At 33.8% G+C, this 21,631-nt stretch overlaps 3 protein-coding genes across 5 annotated transcripts; 1 reads left to right on the forward strand and 2 right to left on the reverse strand.

The window, feature by feature from the left end:
• Positions 1 to 8,545: 8,545 nt before the first annotated feature.
• LOC113772170 (tubby-like F-box protein 7) lies at positions 8,546 to 12,419 on the forward strand. The gene is made up of 4 exons (XM_027316742.1): positions 8,546 to 9,185; positions 9,971 to 10,058; positions 11,142 to 11,271; positions 11,606 to 12,419. Exons 1-4 carry the CDS (start codon positions 8,757 to 8,759, stop codon positions 12,180 to 12,182), a joined length of 1,224 nt encoding a protein of 407 aa, XP_027172543.1. The 5' UTR covers positions 8,546 to 8,756; the 3' UTR covers positions 12,183 to 12,419.
• A 1,589-nt stretch (positions 12,420 to 14,008) lies between these two features.
• Positions 14,009 to 16,106, reverse strand: LOC113770412 (multiprotein-bridging factor 1b-like). The gene is made up of 4 exons (XM_027314856.1): positions 15,847 to 16,106; positions 15,050 to 15,133; positions 14,538 to 14,620; positions 14,009 to 14,386 (listed from the first exon to the last, which is right to left on the reverse strand). Exons 1-4 carry the CDS (start codon positions 15,977 to 15,979, stop codon positions 14,267 to 14,269), a joined length of 420 nt encoding a protein of 139 aa, XP_027170657.1. The 5' UTR covers positions 15,980 to 16,106; the 3' UTR covers positions 14,009 to 14,266.
• Positions 16,107 to 18,522: 2,416 nt separating this feature from the next.
• Positions 18,523 to 21,097, reverse strand: LOC113770419. 3 transcript variants are annotated; one of them, XM_027314866.1, is made up of 5 exons: positions 20,084 to 21,097; positions 19,919 to 20,002; positions 19,659 to 19,811; positions 19,424 to 19,567; positions 18,523 to 18,894 (listed from the first exon to the last, which is right to left on the reverse strand). In XM_027314866.1, exons 1-4 carry the CDS (start codon positions 20,927 to 20,929, stop codon positions 19,463 to 19,465), a joined length of 1,188 nt encoding a protein of 395 aa, XP_027170667.1. In that variant the 5' UTR covers positions 20,930 to 21,097; the 3' UTR covers positions 18,523 to 18,894; positions 19,424 to 19,462. The 3 variants fall into 3 exon arrangements, with proteins under 3 accessions (XP_027170667.1, XP_027170666.1, XP_027170668.1); XM_027314865.1 differs by lacking the exon at positions 18,523 to 18,894 and having other exon boundaries at positions 19,125 to 19,567; XM_027314867.1 differs by lacking the exons at positions 18,523 to 18,894; positions 19,919 to 20,002 and having other exon boundaries at positions 19,125 to 19,567.
• Positions 21,098 to 21,631: the final 534 nt, after the last annotated feature.

Below are 21,631 nucleotides of genomic sequence, written 5' to 3' on the forward strand. Positions count from 1 at the left end.
TTTATTGTTTGTGTCCGAGTCCGTGAGTGTTTATATTGGTTTTGATAGTTACCTTTTAGTTAGTTTAGATTGGAAGTCCTAGTTTAACCAGTAGTTATTATTTGTTTCCTTTCTTTGTGTCTAATTAAATTGGCAATTGAAATCTTGACTGTACCACAATTTAGGATCTGTTTGGCAAGGGAGTTTTTTGTCAAGTTTGTCTCCTATAAGTTTTTTAACAACTTTAACTACAATAATCTCAAAAAAAATTTCAAATTTTTTAAACTACACACTTCAGAATAATCAAAATACATAAAAAAAAAATTTTCCCTTCTTTCTTCTTCCACCTCAACCCATCACCATCTTCGCCGCCAACCAAGACCGGCGAACCGGCGCCGACAATCTCTTCTGGGGCCAGGCACCTCTCTTTTTTTTTTTTCCTCTTTCTCTTCTCCCTCTTCCTCTCCTCCTTCCTTCCTCTTCTTCCCTCTCCAGAGGGAGAAGATGGGGAGAGAGGTTGTGGGGGAGAGAAAAGGGGAGAGAAAAGGTAAAAAAAAAAAAAATTGTTTCTGCTGCTTGTTCTGGTGTTCGAGGAAGAGGTGGCAGGGAAGGGAGAGAGTGAGAGCGAAGGGAGAAGAAGAAAAGAGGAAAGAAAAAAAAAAAGAAAAAGAAATGACAAAAAAAGTTTTCCATCTTAAAAATTTTTTTTACAACTTATACAGTAAATTACAATAAAATTTTAAATAAACATCTAAAAAGCTCATTTGCCAAACAGGGCCTTAGTTTCCTTTAAGTCCAATAGTTGAAGTCCGAATTCGAGGCCCTGTTTGGCACCCTAGTTTTTTACCAAGTTTTTTAGCTACTAGTTTTTTAACAACTTTTGCTACAGGAACCCCAAAAAACTTTTCAAAGTTTTTTACCTACACACTTCAAAAATTTATACACAAAAAATTTCTCAAAAACTTTTCTTCCTCCCTTACCCAACCCACCACACCAGACACCGCCTCTCCCGGCGCCGCCGGTAACCTCAAAAAAAAATTTTGAATTTTCGAGTCCCTCACCCTCAAAAATTTATTATATATATTATATATTTATAATATTATATATTTATATATTTATTTAAACATATTATAAATATTTTATTTTATTTAAAATATATTTTTATATATTTATATAAATATTATATACCATATAAATTAATATTAATATAAATATGTAATTATACATTTATATAAATATTATATATTATATATTTAATATATATAATACATATTATATATATTACACATTTATGTATATATATTTATGTATATTTATATACAATTATATTATGTATTATGTATAATATAATACATTTATACATAATATTAACACACAATATTAATTATACATTTATACATAATACTAATACATTTATATATTTATATTAATTATATTAATACATTTATACATAATATTATATATTTATATATTTATAATATATTAATTTATATATTTATATAATATTCATTTATAATAATATACAATTATTACAATTGTAAATATATTTATATTATGTATTATATATAATATAATACATTTATATATTTTTATATACCTATATAACTATATTTATTTATAAATGTATTATAAATGCATAAATATATATAAATAATTGAACAATATTAATTATACATTTATACATAATATTAATATATTTATACATTTATATTAATTATATTAATACAGTTATACATAATCATCATATATATTTATAAATTATTAATTATACATTTATATAATATTCATTTATAATATATACATTTAAATTAATTATACATTTATAAATATATGTATATTATGTATTATATATAATATAATACATTTATATATTTATATATAAATATATAAATATATTTATTTATAAATATTTATAAATGTATTATAAATGCATATAAATATTTAAACAATAAAAATTATAAATTATAAACAATATTAATTATACATTTATACATAATATTAATACATTTATACATTTCTATTAATTATATTAATACATTTATACATAATCATCATATACATTTATAAATTATAATTTATACATTTATATAATATTCATTTATAATTTATACATTTATACTAATTATACATTTATACATTTATACATTTATACATTTATAAATATATGTATATTACGTATTATATATAATATAATACATTTATATATTTTTATATAAATATATTTATTTCTAAATATTTATAAATGTATTATAAATGCATAAATGTTTAAAAATATAAAATTATAAAAATTATAAATTATAAACTACTCAAAAATATGTTTTAAAAATACCTCTAAAAATAATCCAAAAAATGTCTACAGTAACATTTCAAAAACTTCTACAAAAAAGTTTTTCACCTTAAAAAAACTTCTACAAAATTTTTTCAAAAACTTCTACAGTGCACTACAGTAAAGTTTTAGACAAACTCCCAAAAAACTCAGGTTCCAAACAGGCCCCGAGATTTTTGAAGAGTTGAGTTGAATCTTAAAAAGTGAATTGAAGAAAGCCTTGAGAACTTGTTGAGTTGAGTTATGAGATAGGGGAAAACCTCTCAGAAATGTTATTTGTGAGTTCTTGTAAGCGAAATGTTACAATTTGATATTGTTATTATTGAATGTTAGAGTTAATAAAATGGATTAATCTTTCCTACACTGACAGTGTATACACTATCAGCGTTGGATGATTGACAACTATGCAAAATTTGAATTTGAAATTCAACTGTTGCACACATGTCATGAATCCAACGATGATAGTGTATACACCGTCAGTGTAGGAAAGATTTACTCAAATAAAATTATTATTGAGTATTTGTTTGTGTGTTTATTCTCTTCTTCTTTTCTCATATTTTTTATATATGTTAAAATGACTTCCATTGTTCATGATTTTTTGTGCTAATAAGTGGTATTAGAACTTTGAGTTTTAATTATGGGGCTTATTTGCGAAATTAATGCTCAAAAATAGAAGATTTATTGTTGAAAATTAGGACACAAAATTGGTCCTAATTGAGTAAAGTTTAAAATTTTGAAATATGGATTTGTATTATTTACAACATTATGCTATTTTTAACTTTGATGACAAAAATCAATTTGAAATTTAAAGTATGACAATGAAGGTGTTTTTTTCCAAACTATAAGAATTTGGGATATTGTTCAAAAAGGGTTCATGAAACTTGCAAAAAGCATAGAATTATCCAACAATACAATTAAATAGTTGGAGAAAATTGACAATTAGACCACAAGACACTTCATTATCTCACTACCAAAGTCTAGTTGCATGTATTCAAAAAAATTCATGCATATAAAAATGGCAAGGGAGATTTGAAAATTTTTGATGAATTCTAATTGAAGTGCACTTGAAGATAAAGAAACCGTGTTCCAAAAAAAAAATTGCAAGTGGTTGAAAAAGAAAGTGAAATTATTAGTGAAATTAATGATATGATTGAAGATCGTGATGAAGTAGAAATTCTTGATTTTGTGGGAGTTGACGGAATTATTTGAAAAAGAAAATCAACTAATTGAGTTTGTAGAAAACAATTATAGAATGAACGATTTAGTTGACGATTGTGGCGGTGCTAAGATTGATATGGCTGTCAATGTGAACCAAACAAAACAAAATTATGGGGATGTTGAAAAATTTAGTGATGGTAACTATAATTTTGTGATTTTGGAAGATTTTATTAGCGATAAGGATGAATTAAGTTTTGAAGCATTCAATCAGACATGGGCGAACATGTTTGAATTTTTTGATAAAGGTGATCAAAGCAAGAAATTATTCAAGAAGTACAGGGTTCTCCACTGCCACGTGTAAAAATGAAATTGAAAATCAAATATAATTTGACATTTCACGTCGTTTATATAACGATCGAATCATCCCTAGCGATTCAAACTCGAAATGGAATTGGAGGTGACCACATGATGAGTTTGGTTTGAGAGAGATAATAAAATTATGACTTGATATTATTATTATTAAGTTTTAAGTTAATAAAATTATTATTGAATATTTGTTTGTCTAAGTCCATTCTTTTTGATATTTTAGTTAGCTTTGTGAGCTCCAATTCAACACTTTTCTTTGAAATTGCGGTCCTAGGAACTTTTTTTTTTTTTTTTTCTCTTTTTTCTATAGTTGGGGTGACGTGTCACGTAGAGGTTTCATGCGTGCATGCATGGCAACACCTGTGTGCTGATGAGTGCTCATTCGCCATTTGCCAACAGAAAATTCTGCAGATGACTCAAACAACCACCGACTCAGGGGTCAGCTTAATTACTCAACTTGCCAGTTCCCACTTGACAGGATTAACTTGTCTCGCTCGGATTTTTGTGGTTGAGATGGCTCTGGTAATCAGGTTCTGCTGCTTCATCTCTCTCATATATAAAAGAAAGCACCAGAAATATCAGGGTAGGATGTCTGGCATTTTCAACCTTTTTCTTTCCTTTGAACAAAATAGCTCAGTCTTGAATTGAATACTGTGAATTCTGGCAGCATGTAGGAGATTAGAAAGGTTAACGTTCCAATGCATATCTGGCTTCCACTCATGGTTTGTGAAAAGACCATCTTGATTCTTGATACGGTTAGAAATGGCAGATGCTTTTTCTAACACGTAGAAATCTATTGTTAGATACATGATGCATCAATTAGCAGATCAACACTATAATCCCTAGAAGATTATTGTGTCAATTGTATATAAAGAATCTCGAGAAAGACATTGTTGTGTGGCGTATCAATTTGCCCATACTTGTGCACACAGCCACTTGGTCCTTCCCAAGACGACGCAGCAGTATTTTACTTCACATAGTTATCATATGCAAAGTCCAAACGCGCATAGCCTTTTTTTTTTTTTTTTTGGAAGAGTAAGCGGGAGGTCTCGAATTCTCCGGACTTCTCACTTATCCTTCCTTCTTCCGTCGTATCATCAAATCTATTTCTTCTCCGGGCATATACTTGAAACCCCATAAGAGCAAACCCGCATGGTTTTATAGTATTCCGTGCATTCTTATATATTCCCGGAAGCAGTGCCTAAACCTTTTTGAGAATATGTATGAACTTTAATTGTGCGTTTATAGATCAATACATAAATGTATGACCGTATGTGCATTTATATAGATGAGAGAGATTCAACAACTAAAAAAAGATCGATTCTTTTGTATTAATTGTATTTTGCCCCTTCAAACTTGTATCTCATCTTTATTTCACATCATAAACTTTAATTTTGGACACTTTTTATACAAACCTCTGAGATTTATTCCGTTTATGTCCAACCGATAGTAACACTAGTAAAACTAACGAAATAAAGGATCGCTCATACAATGTAGTCTCAACTACTCTACTAGGTGCTAGTGTATTGATCATGTGGAAAAGTACATTTTGGCTACAGTCTTCGCATCTCTTATGGCTAGTTTAGGAGTTTAGGATGGGAAGGAAAAAAAAAGGATAATATCCTAAACCTTCTCTGAGATTTTTCTTAATATCACTTGGCACTCCTAAGATTTTCAAAATATCACTTATCTCCCTTACTTTTGTTATTTGTGTAAAAAAATTTTTTTTTAAAAATCCTAAACTACTCTTTCACTTGCTAAATAAAAATATTTTTAAACTACTTTGTTCACTTTAAGAAAACTATCACCTCAAAAAAATTTCTTGTTGTACTACCACATCACAATGTTATACCCCTTCAAAATATAAATTTGAAAAATAAAAAAGATATTTTGGTTTGTGTAATAGTTACTAGGGGAGGTAAGTGATATTTCTAAAACTTTAAGAGTACCAAGTGATATTAAGAGAAATCTCAAGAGAGGTTTTTGATATTATCCCAAAAAAAAAGAGAGAGAAAGATGTTAAGTGGACAAGAAAAAAAAAAGAAGGAAAAAGATTTTAATGCTATTTGGGAGTTTAGGTAAGAAATGAGATGATTTGAAATATATATATATATATATATATACACGCGCGCGTCAATAAAAATTTGTTTGATACATATTTGAAGATAAAATGGACATTTTGAAAACTTTTGTTAGGCTCTCTCAACTTTCCTTCATTTTTTGACCACATTTGGGCAGAAAATTTTATCAACTAGAGCAACAAGAGACCATCCATTCTAATCATCTGGTTTTCTTTCTTTTATCTCTCAAAGAGTACCAAACATTAGAAAGAAGGTCTTTTGTTTCACTTTTCTTCCTTTTCTTATCAAATCCAAATTCCCAAACTAGCTATTAGTGTTTTGCTAATGCTATTATTGATTGGATTCGAGTGAGGCAAATTTGAAGGGTTAGAGTACAATTAAAATTTAAGATGCAAGGTGAGAATGGTGTATAAATTCAAAAGTGCAAAATAAAATTACTTCATCTATAAATGCGCAGACTTGTAAATATATGAAGGCATAAGTAGCGAGTAAATATATGAAGGCATATGTAGCAATAATGGAAATAAATGTGAAAATAATGAAACATGAGCGCAAACATACATGTCAACGAAACATGCAAGTGTAAATAGATGTGCCTAGAAAATAATGCTAACGTATCTAGATGTATTCTCTTTAGCTATGCTGGGATTGCAAGATTTTTGACTTAATAATTGCATCAATTCGCCCTTGGACAATTATATATTAACTAAACCAGTAAATCTAATGAGATATTAATTGATTGGCAATGCTTATGACATAAGTTCATCATATCAGTGAAAAGAATTTTAACCCCGCGAACGGTATATACACATCTCCGCACATTCTTGCTGAAAGAAAATTAAGAGTACTTCAAATATTCAACCATTCATTTCATGATCATATGACAATGAAAACCATATGACCTACATCGTTTTGCGAATGTGAAAACAGTTTTTTATCTGCCGATGCAATTAACAATTCATACCAGAAATAGGGAACAGAAGCATAGTCAGAAGTAGAATATGCATTTTCCCAAACCACAAGCCTGCGTTATAATTTTCGACCAAAAAGATACACAGTGGCATAACAGTAACGAGCCAGTGAAGTCATTATTGCTTGCATGCATTTCCTTTGTTCTCGCTTCTCAGCACAACATTAGCGCACAAGGGTATATTTTCATACTCCCTCCTCCGTGCCATATATTTAGTTGTGTTTGGGGATGTGTATTTTTTATGCATGGTATACTTTATCAAAAAAAAATTTCTTTTATTTCATTTTTACCCTTAATCATGTAGTAATCAAAGTAAAAAAGTAGAAAGTAATTTTATCACATTTGTCTTTATGCATCATTAATGAAGGGTATAAGGGAAATTTCAAAGTATAAAGTAATTAGAAATGTCAAATATGACACATATTTTGGGACAGTAAAAAAAGAAAAGTATAATACTTTCAATGGGATAGAGGAAGCAGCATTTTTCTCTAAAAAATCACAACCTATAAATTAACAAAACTCTTTTTCTATGTTCGTTGCTTTTGGATTTTGTAGCTATCTCGTTTCCCATATTTTCTTCTTTTTTTTTTTTTGCCCGGAGGTTGAAGAAACGGGGTTAAATTGAGCAAGTTTATGGCTGGATTTTACTACCAGAAAAGAGGAGAGAATACAGAAATTTGTTCATATGCAGCTTTGAACAATGAATCAGTTGGACTAGACTTGTACCTTGAGATATTTTGAGTCTTTGACTTTCTAGTTTCTATACGCAAATCTCAGAACCGCCAGTTTTCGGTATACGACTTTGTAGTTTGAAAAGTATTCACTCTCGGTATACAGTATACACATGACGGTCAACTTCTTCAATTTTCAGCCGATTATTTCAACTTCCAAGTTCCAACTACTTTAATTCAGAAATTATTTCCCTTGGCTCTTTTACCTATTTTTGTTTCCCTTTATAGTGTACACATGCCATTGTTCATTTAACTTTCTTCTCGCATCCGCTCCAGACTAATTTTATTGGATGACAAATCATCACTTAAACTAACGAGTGCAAACGAATCTAATCAAATCGAGCACTTTAGTATTTAAATTTGTTCAATTATTTTAACAAATTTTGAAATTGTCGAATCGAATTTGAACAAATTTTTTATCGAATTTAAACTCTTTAAATTTAACTTGACTACTCAGCGAACCAATTTTGAATAAATTTTTACCAAGCCAAATCGACGTCGATTCAAATATCAAGTAGTTGGTACATTTTTTAATCCATTTAAACTGAATCTTTTCACTTCATCCCACCTATAAAAGCCAAAAAAAAAAATGAAAGTAAAAGAAGATAACACAAGACAAGACAAATTAATAATTCATTATTGCAAAAAAAAAAAGAATAAATACAAGAGAATATTTTTTTTTTTAAAAAAAGACTTTTTAATCAAGTAAACTGAATAAGTTCTCGAGTTGCCTTTTCCGCAAAGAAACATCGAATTAAATACAACTGCCAGTACCATTGGTTAAATAACTTACTGCAATTTTGGATTTGGACTCAACTTACTTAGTATTTAAAATACTCAGTCAAAGTAGAACAGCACGCTTTTTCTTTGTCCCCGCAATAAATAAACAAACAATCCTCATTCTAACCTCACATCGAATTCCACTCACCCAAATCGCCGTCCAATGAAATTCGTGTCCAATAGGCTAATAATTGTCTGGTTACTCGGGCGTCACACTCGAACAGAATCACCATCACCGTCACTCTAGACTAACTTCCCGACCAATTTCCCCCTTTTTTTTTATTTCACAAATAAATAAAACACGCGCTTTTTCTCCTTTTTCGATTCGACGAATCCATCAATAGTAAAAGAGAAGAAGAGGAGAGATGTCACTGCGAAGGAATTTTCTGTCCCGACGCATTTCGAATCGATCCTTCTCGCTTTCTTCTAAATCAGTGAAAGAGCTGAAGAATTTTGATAGTGTAAATCGCGATCGTATTTATGACGTCAATAATAGTAACAATGTTATGAGAAGTGGAGATGGTGAAGGGGAGGATCTTCAAAGCGCTGCCGTTTGGGGTACCGGAGAGATGGCTCCGACGCCGTCTCGGTGGTCGAGTATGCTGCCGGAGCTGTTAGGTGAGATTATACAGCGGGTGGAGGCTAGTGAAGATGTGTGGCCGCGCCGCCAAAACGTCGTCGCTTGTGGATGCGTTTGTAAGGGCTGGAGAGAGATTACAAAAGATGTTGTGGCGTCATCCTCTCGTCAGCCTGACGGCGCTGCCAAAATTACCTTTCCTTCCTGCCTCAAAAAGGTCCAAACTCTGGTTTTAATTGCGCATTTATTGGGATTGTGTAGGTGTTGGTTTTCAATTTGTCTCTTGATATGATTTTGTTGGAATTTTTTTTTTTATCTTTTAATGTTGCAATTTCCTTGCCTTTTAGATGAGTTTTTAAGGTTCTTAGTGTAGAATTTATTGGAACTAGTTCTGGTTTTTTGGGAATTTCGTTCGTCAGAGCCAAAATTTGCATCTTTTAGTATATTATTTGCAACTCAAAAAGAATATGCGGGTTAATGGTTCGAGCCGAGTTATTACTTTCTTGTGCTGCCCTCTTTTGTTTAGGGAGTAGGTGCTAAATATGAGCTGAAATTGAGCTTGTACGAACTTCTTTTGTTAAACCAATCTAGAAGAAGGTTTAGTGTCCGTCAACTTCAAGATTGGCCCAATAATAAAACTTGATAATTAAAGATAGATCAACTAAGTTGCTTGAGCTCAATTGGATTCAAATCGATAAAATATAGTGTGAGTTTGGCATGTATGGTGATCAAGCCAAGCATGATCTCAAATTTAAGCTTGTTAAAAAATTCATTCAAGCTTGAACGAAATAGTATTTGGCTCGATTAAGCTTTTCTGAACATCTATGGCTCTGCGTTCTCAGCTTTTGATGTCTCAAGCCTTTCTCATGATGTTGGTTTTTGATGGAGACTTGGGAGCTAGAATGCTCTCCATTCATTACTGTCGGTTGGAGTCAATGTTTCTAAAAAAGAGTGTTTTTTTTTCTTGGTTACCAATTCTATGTAGTGTTATTTCTTGTGCAGCCGGGGCCGCGTGATGCTCCACTTCAATGTCTTATAAAACGCGACAAGAAGAATGGGACATTTCGCCTTTACCTTGCTCTTTCACCATGTAAGCGATGCGTGTACAATTATGCAAAATATTTTCTGATGCTCTTGCTTGTTCTTGATTGACTCTTTTATAGCAAGGTTGTTGTCAAACTTGTTTGACTAGTAAAAGCTTGAATTTTGAGGTTATATTCTGTAATGCAGAATTAACTCTATTGCAGTGGAACATACCTTTGTTATTAGACAAGTCAACTTGGCATTTTTTATCACCTGCCTGTTTTGCTGGATGAAGGAGGTTTGATTTGGGAGGACTTGATTTTGATTGAAAAGTTTAGATTTTGATTCTGTGGCAACATTTGTTTAATGGAATGGACTTTTGCTTTGTGATTTTCATTAGGAAATGACTTTATCCTGATTGTCAACAATTTGCTTCTGTTGTTTACTGGAGCTGCATCATATTAGAGCTTACAGTTCTTCACTTTGATTTACCTTTATCAGGTTTCATGTCTAGTACACATTCCTTAATGGTGCTGCTGTACCAAATAACTGGTAGAACTTTACCATGATTGCGTTCGAGATTACCTTACTTTCTTCTTGTAAATAGGAATTATTTGCATTTCAGTTCTTCATCAGACTACTGGTTCATGCTTTCTTTTCAAAATTTTGAGTTTTTGCAGAAATAGTACTGGCAAAGCTGCTGAGTAAAGTGGTTTATGTCTAAGGTTAAGAGAACTGTGATTATACAGAAGATTTGTTAAATGGCCTTAACTTGCTTTTAACCAAAAGGTTACAAGTAGTTAAGAATGGGTATTTACTGTTTTTTCAAAAACAAGGTTTTCAAATACGATGCTACAGTAATACACAAATAAAAATGACTCAAAAAACATTTCATTCGTACAATATATCAAATATTTCAAAAAATATTTATAGTAAAAGTTTTTGATATACACTGGTACTGTAAAATTTTTCAAAAACACTCCCAAAAACAGCTAATCCAAACGGATTTAGAGGTTGTTTGTCGTTTAATTTGTGTTAGTAGTTCCCAAGTTTTGTGAGTTTTTTGAGCATTAAGTTGACCAGATTTCTTTTTGCGGGTTTCCAAAGTCATATTATCATCTGATCTTTATATTAATTTGCTATTTGGCAGCATTCATGGATGAGGGAAAGTTTCTCTTAGCAGCAAGACGATATGGAAAGGGTACCCACTCTGAGTACATAATATCTCTTGATCCTGATGATTTTTCTCAAGGAAGTAATGCCTATGTTGGAAAACTGAGGTTAGCTTTTTTGTTCGATCTTCAAAAACTTTTGGGTGAAGTTGAGACATTTGTTTCCTTTTTGGTGAAGTCTGTAGGTCTTGCATTTGTATTTCTTACTCTATACTGGGTAATTCTTGTTTGTTTGCATGTCAGATATTCCTAGGGCCAGATCTATTTTTCCCTTTCATATCCTTTTTTATGATGCTCTAATCCAATTTTCGGGTATCATAGATGAGAATGAAGTCAGAGACTGTGTGCATCAAGGAAATTATTTATATCTAAAACTGACCGGTGAGGCTGAGAGGGTCTTTCTTTGATCAGAGCAAAATATTCACCAAGATTCTATGTGCAGGTCAGATTTCCTAGGCACCAATTTTACCATTTATGATAGCCAACCTCCACACAATGGAGCTAAACCATCAAGCAGCAGGGCTGGCCGTCGTTTTGCCAGCAAGCAGATAAGCCCCCAAGTACCAGCGGGTAATTTTGAAATTGGAGAAGTATCATATAAGTTCAACCTCCTGAAATCAAGAGGTCCAAGAAGGATGGTATGTGCACTGAAGTGCCCTTGGTCAGAGGACATTTCTGTCGACAAAGTAAATGGTGATTCAAAAACAGAGAGTTCTTTGTCTGCTATTTCGAGCTATACTGTTTTGAGAAACAAAGCTCCCAGATGGCACGAGCACTTGCAATGTTGGTGTTTGAATTTTCATGGTAGGGTAACAGTTGCATCAGTTAAGAATTTTCAACTCGTTGCAACAGTGGATCAAAGCCAGCCAGATGGAAAAGGGGACGAGGAGACAGTTCTTCTCCAGTTTGGCAAGGTGGGAGATGATATTTTCACCATGGACTATAGGCAGCCTTTGTCAGCCTTCCAGGCATTTGCCATTTGCCTTACCAGTTTTGGCACTAAACTGGCCTGCGAGTAAGAATGGCGGCCGCCATATCCACGAGACTAATTACCGTTGCCGTTTATGAGGAGGCTCTTTTGATATGCTTCGTCTTTAAAGTATCTTCAGATAATTCTGATTTGCCTTTCCCAAGTCAATGCACGTCATAATATTTTGTATAGATAAGTTAGTCAAAGGTGGAATTTTTAGTATCTGATGATCATCATGTACTGATCTTAATAACTATTTGAAATTTCAAAGCTTTAATGTTTCTTATATGCAAATTGTAGAATGGCTTTGTCGGGATGCTATAGACCCGCTTGCCTTCATCCTTAAGCTCGCCCTACTTGTATATTTGGACTAAAAATGTCGCCCAACCGCATGAGGTGGGAAATAGGTTTTATAGGGGGTGGGGGAAACGGTGGAGGGGAAAGGTGGAGGAGGGGGGGAGGAGAAGACAGGAAGGGGAAAAGGAGGACGGTGGTGTGGAAGGAGTGGGGGAAGGTGGCAGATGGTGGTATGGGGAAGAGAAAGCGGAAGGGGTGACGTGTGGGGGCAGGGGGATGGTGGCGGTTGTTTGTGACTATGGTGACTAAAGTGGTTGACATGGTTGTGGTTGCTTGTGACTATGGTGACTAAGGTGGGTGACGCGTGATGGGTGATGGAGTTTTATAAATATTTCTCACACACTTTAAATACATAAATAAATTTTATAAAAATTTTACAATAAATTATAGTAAATTTTTAAATAAAATCTTAAAGAGTACATCACCCAAGCGAATTTGGAGCATATTTTATTCTACGCATACGCACACACCTTGCACATGCACGCCCACTCACACACGTATACAGAGGCTCAAGCGGAGGGATTGCCTGAGCTCGAAATTGGAAGATTTTCAGTTTTTTGGTTTCTTAATTATTGCACTTGTTTCTTGATTCATTTTGTTGGATGAGATGTTGGATGATTACAATGTTATATGTGCAAATAAAATGACTGCATGGAGCGGAGCGGAGAAGAATGATTTTCATCTTACCCTTCCATTATTGCTTGAATAATACTCCAACTCAAGTAGGTACACAATTATTCGCGACTTTTTCAATTGTTTGTGGCTAAGAAAAGTGTTCTCGTCCTCGAATTGTAAACTCTTCTTAGTAGTCCCAAGTTTCCTAAAACTGTATGAAATTGACCTTTTTTCTTTTATTGATTTCATTTTCATATATATTAGTAAAGCTACATTTATTTCCAAATTAAAGTTGAGGAGATCTAAATTGTGACTACTGTATTGCTCGACTATACACACCTAGAAAAATTCTTTTCGTCGGGCATGAAGATTCTGTTATGGATTTTACCTATACCAATCTTTTTTAAAGTGTGAAATGCTATCATTTAGTAGCAACTTCAACCTTTTGTTAAGGCCCCTACAATTTCGTCTGTCAACATTCTTCATGTTTATTTTTCATTCAATCATCTATATTTACAAATCACGCATGTATTTGAAAAAGAAACATGTAATGACATTCAGTTTTATATAGTAAGTACTACTTCATTTCTCTTGAGGTAAAAAGGTTCTCTTCAACCAACTTGTCATACAAATAGTTACTTTACATTTCTATTAATTTCACTCTTGCATGGTTCGTGTTTCCAATACTTTTTAACATATTCCACCAGGAAACCAAACACGGTGCAACTCCCAATAGAAACCCCTAAAATGAAGAAAACTTTTTGGCCAGCATTCAAAATACTAAATACTTGGTAAAACCTTTATCAGTTTATCATAGCTAATTGGTTGTAACACAGTTTTGACCTCTGCATTTAACATATAAGCCCGTGCATAGCACAGGTAAAAATGCTAGTAGAATCATATCCGTGACCAATACTCATGCAAAGCATCATAACTGTGAAAAATAGGCAAATATAGCAAATACAAGACAAAGATTCACATTTGACAAGGAAGAGCCACATCCATTAGCCATAGTTTCAAGAGACACAAGTCACAACAGTAGTTAAAAGGGCTGCCAAAGTAAGAACGGAAAGGGGTGGGGAGGTTTCATTTACACCACTATTCTTAGGCCTCAAACGACAATCACATTGCAGAACACTGGCTTCTTCCATTCCCATTGTTTTATTTCTTTCCTCGAAGTTTCACACCCAGAGCCCTCTCCAGTTTAGAGATAATCTGCTGATTTGGAATTGCCTTCCCTGATTCGTACTCCTGGATGACTTGTGGCTTCTCATTTATCAGCTGTAGACAGGAAACAATAGATTAAAATGATTGCTCCTCATTTATCTCCACATCACATAATTGACTCAGGGTAATAAATGTTTACATCTGGTTGCCATCTATCTAAGTGGTGTGATAATCTTAAGTCAATCTGTGTAAACAAAAGAGATACCTGTGCAAGTTGAGCTTGATTAAGTTTCTTCTCCTGTCGAGCTTGCATGATTGCTTTCTTCAATTCAGTTGGTACCTTCTGATCTGAAAAAAAAAATGAAATCATAAGATCACATCAAGATGACAAATGGCTTTCCGAAACATAGTATCAGCATATCAGCATACATCAATTTCTACAAAACAAAAGCTTGTGCAGGACTACCTACATTGTGCCTCAATGCTGTAACAAATTTCCCCCAAAAGGGGAAAAAAAAAACAGATAAGAAAGGAGAAGAGAAATGAAAACAATAATCTCCCAAAGTCCCTTTAACACCAAGCCCAGCAATTTTACTTCACAGGATCTCATGCACATCCTAATGTAGGTTCCTATATCTTATGCAAAACTAATAACACCTTCATACAGTAAAATGAAGAGAAAATTAAAATCTAGTAGTTCCCAGCAGTATGTTCAGCTCTGAAGCATATAAAAAAATCTGTAGGGTGCTTAAAAAAGTGAGATAAGATCCTACTCACGAGCCAAATTTTCAGTGTCTTCATCCAGTTTCCTTGTATTCAAAGATGTGCTGCTAGAGGCAGCCTTGTTTGTTCCTGCACTAGCTGCAATACAAAATAAAGCAATTGAGTGCATGTATAACAAATTTGCTACACAAATAAAAAATTTAACAACTGCCAAAGCTTCATTATCTGATAAATAAGCACCAAAATTACGAAAAGTTAGAGAGTATCCCAGTAACACATACATTTACTATCAAAACTCCTAATCCGCATTATCTGGCTTTAACATCTAGAAGAGCCCCACCATTCACTAAAGAAGTTACTTCATCAACACATTTAATTATTACATATTTCAGAAGTCCTAAGCCACATCACCACAAAACACAACGTCCACGAATGCTCAACCATACACATCCGTGAACTACATAATACAATCAGGAATCAGATATCAACTGAATGTTGATTACCATTTCAGAAACAAAATTCCACACAAGATAAAAGCATAAACACTTACATGAATAAACCCTAATAGAACAATAAATGGAATTAACACAAAAATATGGATTAAACATCGATAAATCAATGTATAGAAATCAAACATCCATCTTAACAACAAACTAATACTCATACAAATTCCCGATTCACCAGTAATCGAAGCTCAAAGTTAGACAGACAGGAAAAATGGAAAAACAATTTGTAGAATAAAAAAAAAATCAAAACCCTAGATGAGATGCCAAACCATATCCGCATGCAGAAAATACAAATCAAAAAAGAAGAATAGGCAGAATAAAAGACACTAGCGTATTGGATAATACCTTTCTTGATGGTTTCGACCTCGGCGCCGGATCGACGGGCGGCGTTGACGGCTTTCTCATCCTTGCGTGCGGCGGCGGTAGGGGCCTTCTTGCGGATAACCACCGGCTCCCAGTCTTGTGTGATTCCGGCCATCTTCGCTGTCAAAATTTTATGTCGGAGACTTCTTCGAGGATTATGCGATTGTTTAGTGCGTGTTTCTGAGCGTCAATGACTGTGCGAGAGGGGTGAGGGTGACTGTCCTCTTCTTATTGGTTTATATATAGATATTGGAGCGTTTGGTTGAGGAGATATTTCATATTTGGGTACCTATCAGCAGGAATGGAATAGTTCGCGTCCAAATTAGGGATTGTCTGCTTACGTGGATATTTGGGTAACGCCGAATCTCATATAATCTTTACCTATGAGCTAAAATTTTAAAGACTTTTTGGAATTGCGATGGTGCTTTTACAGATAGTTTACTTTTCAAAAACACTTTTGGACATAGTTATTAAATCCGGCCCGGAGAGGAACCCGGCGAAAGAGGTGGGTGAACGGGTTACTGGTTCAACCAGTGGGTGAGTGGTTCAACCGGTGGGTCACGAAATATATTTAAATATTATGTTTCATAATTTTTGATATGGTAAAAACTATAATAAATTATGTCATAGTAAATGCTCAATTAGTCTAATTTATTATAGAATCATTAATTCTTATAAGAATTAACAAAACCTAAATGCAATTAGTAATCCATCAAATTTCAAGAATAAAATTTTATCTAAGTATAATTATCTAATTTATTTATGAATTTTAAATGCAAAGAATTATTAGGAACGATATTTGCCTTTAGAATGAATTATGTGATATGTTATTTTTTAAATTTATTTCATAATTTATAGAGTCTGGGGAGTAATAAAATTTATTAAAAGATTTCAAATAAATTATGTTTTGGAAAATTAAAATAAGAATAAGTCTAATATATAATATAAAAAAAGACTAAATGTTAAACAAGTGAGCTGTTGGTGCAACGGTTGTTGCATTTCCTTCAATACAAGAGGTCTCCGGATTTGACCGGTTGAACCGCCGGTCCGTTGAAAAGTTAACTGTTTAGTTGTCAAAACTATCCAATTAGCTAACCGGCCCGGCTCAATGGCCGGTTCACCGGGTTGACCGGTCGAACCGCCGGACCGGATCGGGTTTAATAACTATGCTTTTGGAGACAAAAGCAATGCTAACGTGTTTGGGGAGCTAAAATTTTAAAGACTACTTTGAAATTGCGGTGCTTTTACAGATAATTTAGGCCTTGTTTGGCATATAAGTTTTTTTGTCAAAGTCTGCTGCAAGTTTTTTAAAAATTTTAGTTACAGTAACCTCAAAAAACTTCTCAAAATTTTTAAACTATACACTTCAAAATATTAAAAAAACGCAATTTAAAAAAATTTTTACATTAAGTTATAGTAAAATTTTAGACAAACATCCAAAAAACTCACTTGCCAAACGGAACCTTACTTTTCAAAAACATTTTTGGAGACAAAAGCAATGCTAACATGTTTGGTGAGCATCATTCTTGGAATTTAATAGTAGAACTTTTGCCACGAAAGTATTTTTGGTATAAAATCAAAATTGGTGCTTTTAGAGTAATTTTTATATATCAAAAAAAAATTTTTAAAAATGACTTTAACAAGTTTATTACTCCCTCTGTCCCAATGTTATGGTCATTTTTTAGAAATTCAACTTTTTTATGGAGACATAGTAATCATTATATCTAAATGAAATGACACTGGTGAATTTAGATATTTATCCTCTGAATTAAAAATAATCTCTTGATAGATGTGTATTAGTATTTTAAAAAGTTACTTTTTCAAATGGTAAGATTGAAAAGCATGTCTTAAATTTGAAATTGCGATTGTTATTTTGGAACATCAATAAAGTGAAAATATGACAATAACAATAGGACAAAGAGAGTATAAATTTTGAACTAAGGCACCGTTTGGATTGAAGGACAAGAAAGGAAAGGAACGAGGTGGAAAGAAAAGGAAAGAACTCTAGTGGAAAATAAAGGAGAGGAGAGTAAAGAAAATCTGAATCCATCCGCCTTGTTTGGATTACGAAAGGAAAGGAAAGGAAAGGAGGGGAGAGTACATGTCTATTTCTAGGGTATACGTACAATAAGTATATATCTAAGCAATATTCCACTTTGTGACTGTTCGATTCTCTTGATTATAACTGATGTTGCACTTGACATGAAAATTAAACCTCAAAATGTCATCCAAGACCATCAAAATTAAACCTCAAAATGTCATCAATTTTTTCTGGATTCGTGTTTGATGAAAATACAAATTCCTGGGCTTTGTTGTAGTACCCCGGTTGAAAATTTTGACGCACCTTTTGATTGATTGCTGAGGAAATGCATACGAGTCTCACACCTGATGGTGAAAGAAGCAGTTGAATCCTTTTTGAAGGAAATGCATACTGAACTGTATATTGGCAGTTCAATAGCCTGCTGCACTCTCCATTTTACTGTCATGATTATGAACTCGAGGGTTTCCTTTGCTAACTTAATTAAGACAGTACCAATCAAACGAAGAAAAGCCAAGGTCAAAATCTAGGAGGGGAAGGAGATAGTTGTCCGATAAATATTTTTAAACCATTCCCATTTCGGATTACAATGAAAAACAGGGGAGATGAAGAGGAACAGGTAATCAATAAGAGCTCTGCACTAGAAATTTGGGAAGTTAAAAATTGGGGAAAATGTAGTTTCATGTCACTACAGAGCATCTTATGATCTTATAATTGACCACATGCACTCTATTAAATAACAGAAACCAAGATGAATTGCAAGCAAGCAAGTAGATGAACTGAATCTTCAAAAAACTCCAGAAATTAGCATGTCAGCTGTATTACAAACTGGAATTGACAAACTTTCTTTTGATGGCCAAAGAAACTGATGGTGGCTTGAATAGATAGGTGGCATGTATTGCAACTTTCAACCTGAATAAATTGTCCAGCAAGGGACAATTTCTCTGGCTTGTTGGTGCTCCAGCTAAAGTACTGCTAAAACTTCTAGACATCTAAAAAAGTAGCTTCATTAGTCTCTAGGAATGATGCACTCTCTCTCTCTATATCCTGATTTATGCTTTTCTAAGTAGCTACGTAAAAGTGGGCTAGCAATTTAAAAGGATAATTTTTGTATAAAGGATGACCATATCCTTGTCTGATTGCATTATCTTTTCTGCTTCTTTTGAAAATAAAAACTTTATTTGGCAAAGAAAACATCGAGAAGTTCCATTCATGTGCAACATGAAACACAAACATGGAGACGCATCAACATTCACAAGGTCAACCTGGAACCAGATAATCCATACTAAATGCTACATGCTTCAGAGTGAAACATAAATTAGCCAACTTACAGGCTATCCACTACAACAATGGTCAGAATTCTGCAGAACATGATTATTAGTTAATCTGGTTTGAGATCTAAGGAAGCCTAACTTTAACCTATCCATTATCAATTACTGAAAAATTGTCCCCAGTACATTCTTCATCTGCAAAATAGTTCACAATGCAAATATTTAACAAACTTAAAAGAGCCAGACCGACCTTGGACAAAACAGTGGATGCCAGCATGCAGTAGAGAACTCATCCATCATTGACCAGTCCAGCTTCTGTAGTTTCTAGAGTCTCTGGAATTGTCTGGCAGAAAACTTCAGGACTATCAGATGCCTCAGCTCCAGAGGAAGAAATCTGCGGCATACAACACCTTAATTCAATAAAAAGTTCATCTGTTGTCTGGACAGCATCGACATTGCTAAGAAACCAACAATGTTTAACAAACCTTAGCATCTGCTGATTCACCACCATTATTTGGCAAAATTTCAGTGCAAACACACTCCTTTGGCGGATATTCTCCACCTTTGCTAACATTCACAAGGGCTTCCTTAGTTTCCAGAGAAACTGAAACATCATTAGTTCCTTTGCCAACATTTGCCTGTTAACCATTCCAAAGAAATGTATCAATAAGCTGATGTCCACCAGGACTCTTTCACATGCAAATTCCATGACAACACAGCATAAAGTACACGTCTCGCACTCAACCTGCCCTGAGTTACTAGCATCCATTTGACTGTCCTGATTTTCATGGACAACAGAACTACCCTCAGTTCCTTTACAAACTTTTTCCTGAAACATGTTCACAAGGTTACAGAGTTCAACTAATATCCAACAGGGCATCATTATGCATGACAACGAAACATAAAGTACCTGCGCTTTGCATTTGTCCTGGCCCTCAACGTCACCCTGGCGTGAATTCTGCAAACATAGTTCACGCTTTTCGCTCAATGCTGAGACAATGGTGGGAAGCCTAGCAAGGTCCCATCCAAGAACCTTGCAAATTACCTGCCCATAAGCCCTATGAGCTCTCCTCTTCTTCGTCTTGGCTATTGAAATCGAATGCTGAACAAGAGCAACACAATCCTTAAACTTCTTTCCGGCTAACTTTTTCCCCAAACCACCGCAAACTAAGCAATTAAATTCCCCATTATAATAATTCTTCTCGTAATACTCCCTCAACTCCCTATCCTCTGTAAATACTTTAAAGAAAAACCTATACTCTTCCTCCTCCGGCGAATCATCATCATCATCATCCTCACTATCCTCCTTATCATCATCATCGCCAGACTTAAAAAATTCTTCAGTTATCTGCAAAGCCTTAAATTGAGCCTGACTGGCTGCAAGTTTGGCTTTTTCTGCAGAGGAGGGTAGAAGGGTCTGCGGACTCGACTGCGGCCAGCTTGTTCCCCAGCCGGAGGTGGTGGCCGGAGGTGAATTAGAAGTGGGATTGCAAGGCCATTCTTTTCCGGAAGCTGGAGAAGGCAATAGAGTTGGGTTCTGGGATTCTTGCAATTGTTTTCTATCGGAGTTCTGTCTGCCTTTTCTGCTTGCGGGTTTAATTCTTTCTTGCCTCTTGAATTGTATGGGATTGTAGGGGTGATGGAGAAGGCCAGATGGTGTGGGCTGTTGGGTTGGTCTAGTAGGCGGCCCCTGGTGCCATAACGAGTGGAGGTAAATCACCTCGTCTATCAATCTTCTTTCATAGTCTGGATCCATTGCTTGCAGAACATGAAGGACTGAAAATTGGAATCGTTGATGAAAAAACTAGGATTTTAATCGATTTCCAAATGGGCGGAAGTGAAGCGATGTTCGGTGGAACGGCGGTTACAGGAAGCCGAAGCACCACTCTCTAACAGACATGGCATAGGCCATAGAGTTTAGGGAGTTTAGCAATTCACGTTTTTCTGGTTTTATTCCTTATTCAATTGTTTAGTTCTTTCGATCCATGTCATTTTTGTTTTAATCTTTATCGTTCAATTTTTTTGCTTGATTGATACTTTCTTTTTTTTTAAAAAAAAACCAATATTTGCTTGATTGATGCTTGGATTGACCTTAAAGCCTGAGTAGGATTTTAAAAAGAAAAAAAAACTAATGTTAAAGTGCTACTGAACACACAATTCACCAATCTTTTGACCTTGCGAGATACAATTAAAATAAAAAAATTACTGTAGCACTTTTTATTTGAATAAGAGATTATTTGAAATAATTACTATAATATTTTTTATGATATAATGTATGTGAGATAAAAAAATATGTTGAAAATTGTATTTGTGATACTTACGAGAACATTTTGGTAAATTATGAACTTTGAAATGACAATATATAGTAAATCCTGAAAAATGTTCATATGTCACATGAAAAATTCTAGTACATAATATATTCACACTAGAAATGGATAATTGCAATTAAAAGTAAATT

The sequence above is a fragment of the Coffea eugenioides genome, chromosome 5 (genome assembly GCF_003713205.1).
Source record: "Coffea eugenioides isolate CCC68of chromosome 5, Ceug_1.0, whole genome shotgun sequence".
NCBI classification, from domain to species: Eukaryota; Viridiplantae; Streptophyta; class Magnoliopsida; order Gentianales; family Rubiaceae; genus Coffea; species Coffea eugenioides.

Bases quoted from the DNA above. Each gene is read 5' to 3' on its own strand.
- LOC113772170 (XM_027316742.1), top strand. From the start codon at position 8,757: ATGTCACTGCGAAGGAATTTTCTGTCCCGACGCATTTCGAATCGATCC. The intron at 9,186-9,970 runs GTCCAAACTCTG...TTTCTTGTGCAG, and splicing joins TTCCTTCCTGCCTCAAAAAG to CCGGGGCCGCGTGATGCTCC. The intron at 10,059-11,141 runs GTAAGCGATGCG...GCTATTTGGCAG, and splicing joins TTACCTTGCTCTTTCACCAT to CATTCATGGATGAGGGAAAG.
- LOC113770419 (XM_027314866.1), bottom strand. From the start codon at position 20,929: ATGGATCCAGACTATGAAAGAAGATTGATAGACGAGGTGATTTACCTC. The intron at 20,003-20,083 runs GTACTTTATGTT...AACATGTTTCAG, and splicing joins AGGACAAATGCAAAGCGCAG to GAAAAAGTTTGTAAAGGAAC. The intron at 19,568-19,658 runs GTTTGTTAAACA...TGTATGCCGCAG, and splicing joins GTGAATCAGCAGATGCTAAG to ATTTCTTCCTCTGGAGCTGA.
- LOC113770412 (XM_027314856.1), bottom strand. From the start codon at position 15,979: ATGGCCGGAATCACACAAGACTGGGAGCCGGTGGTTATCCGCAAGAAG. The intron at 14,621-15,049 runs GTGAGTAGGATC...TTTTTTTTTCAG, and splicing joins AGACACTGAAAATTTGGCTC to ATCAGAAGGTACCAACTGAA. The intron at 14,387-14,537 runs GTATCTCTTTTG...TCCTGTCTACAG, and splicing joins ATCAAGCTCAACTTGCACAG to CTGATAAATGAGAAGCCACA.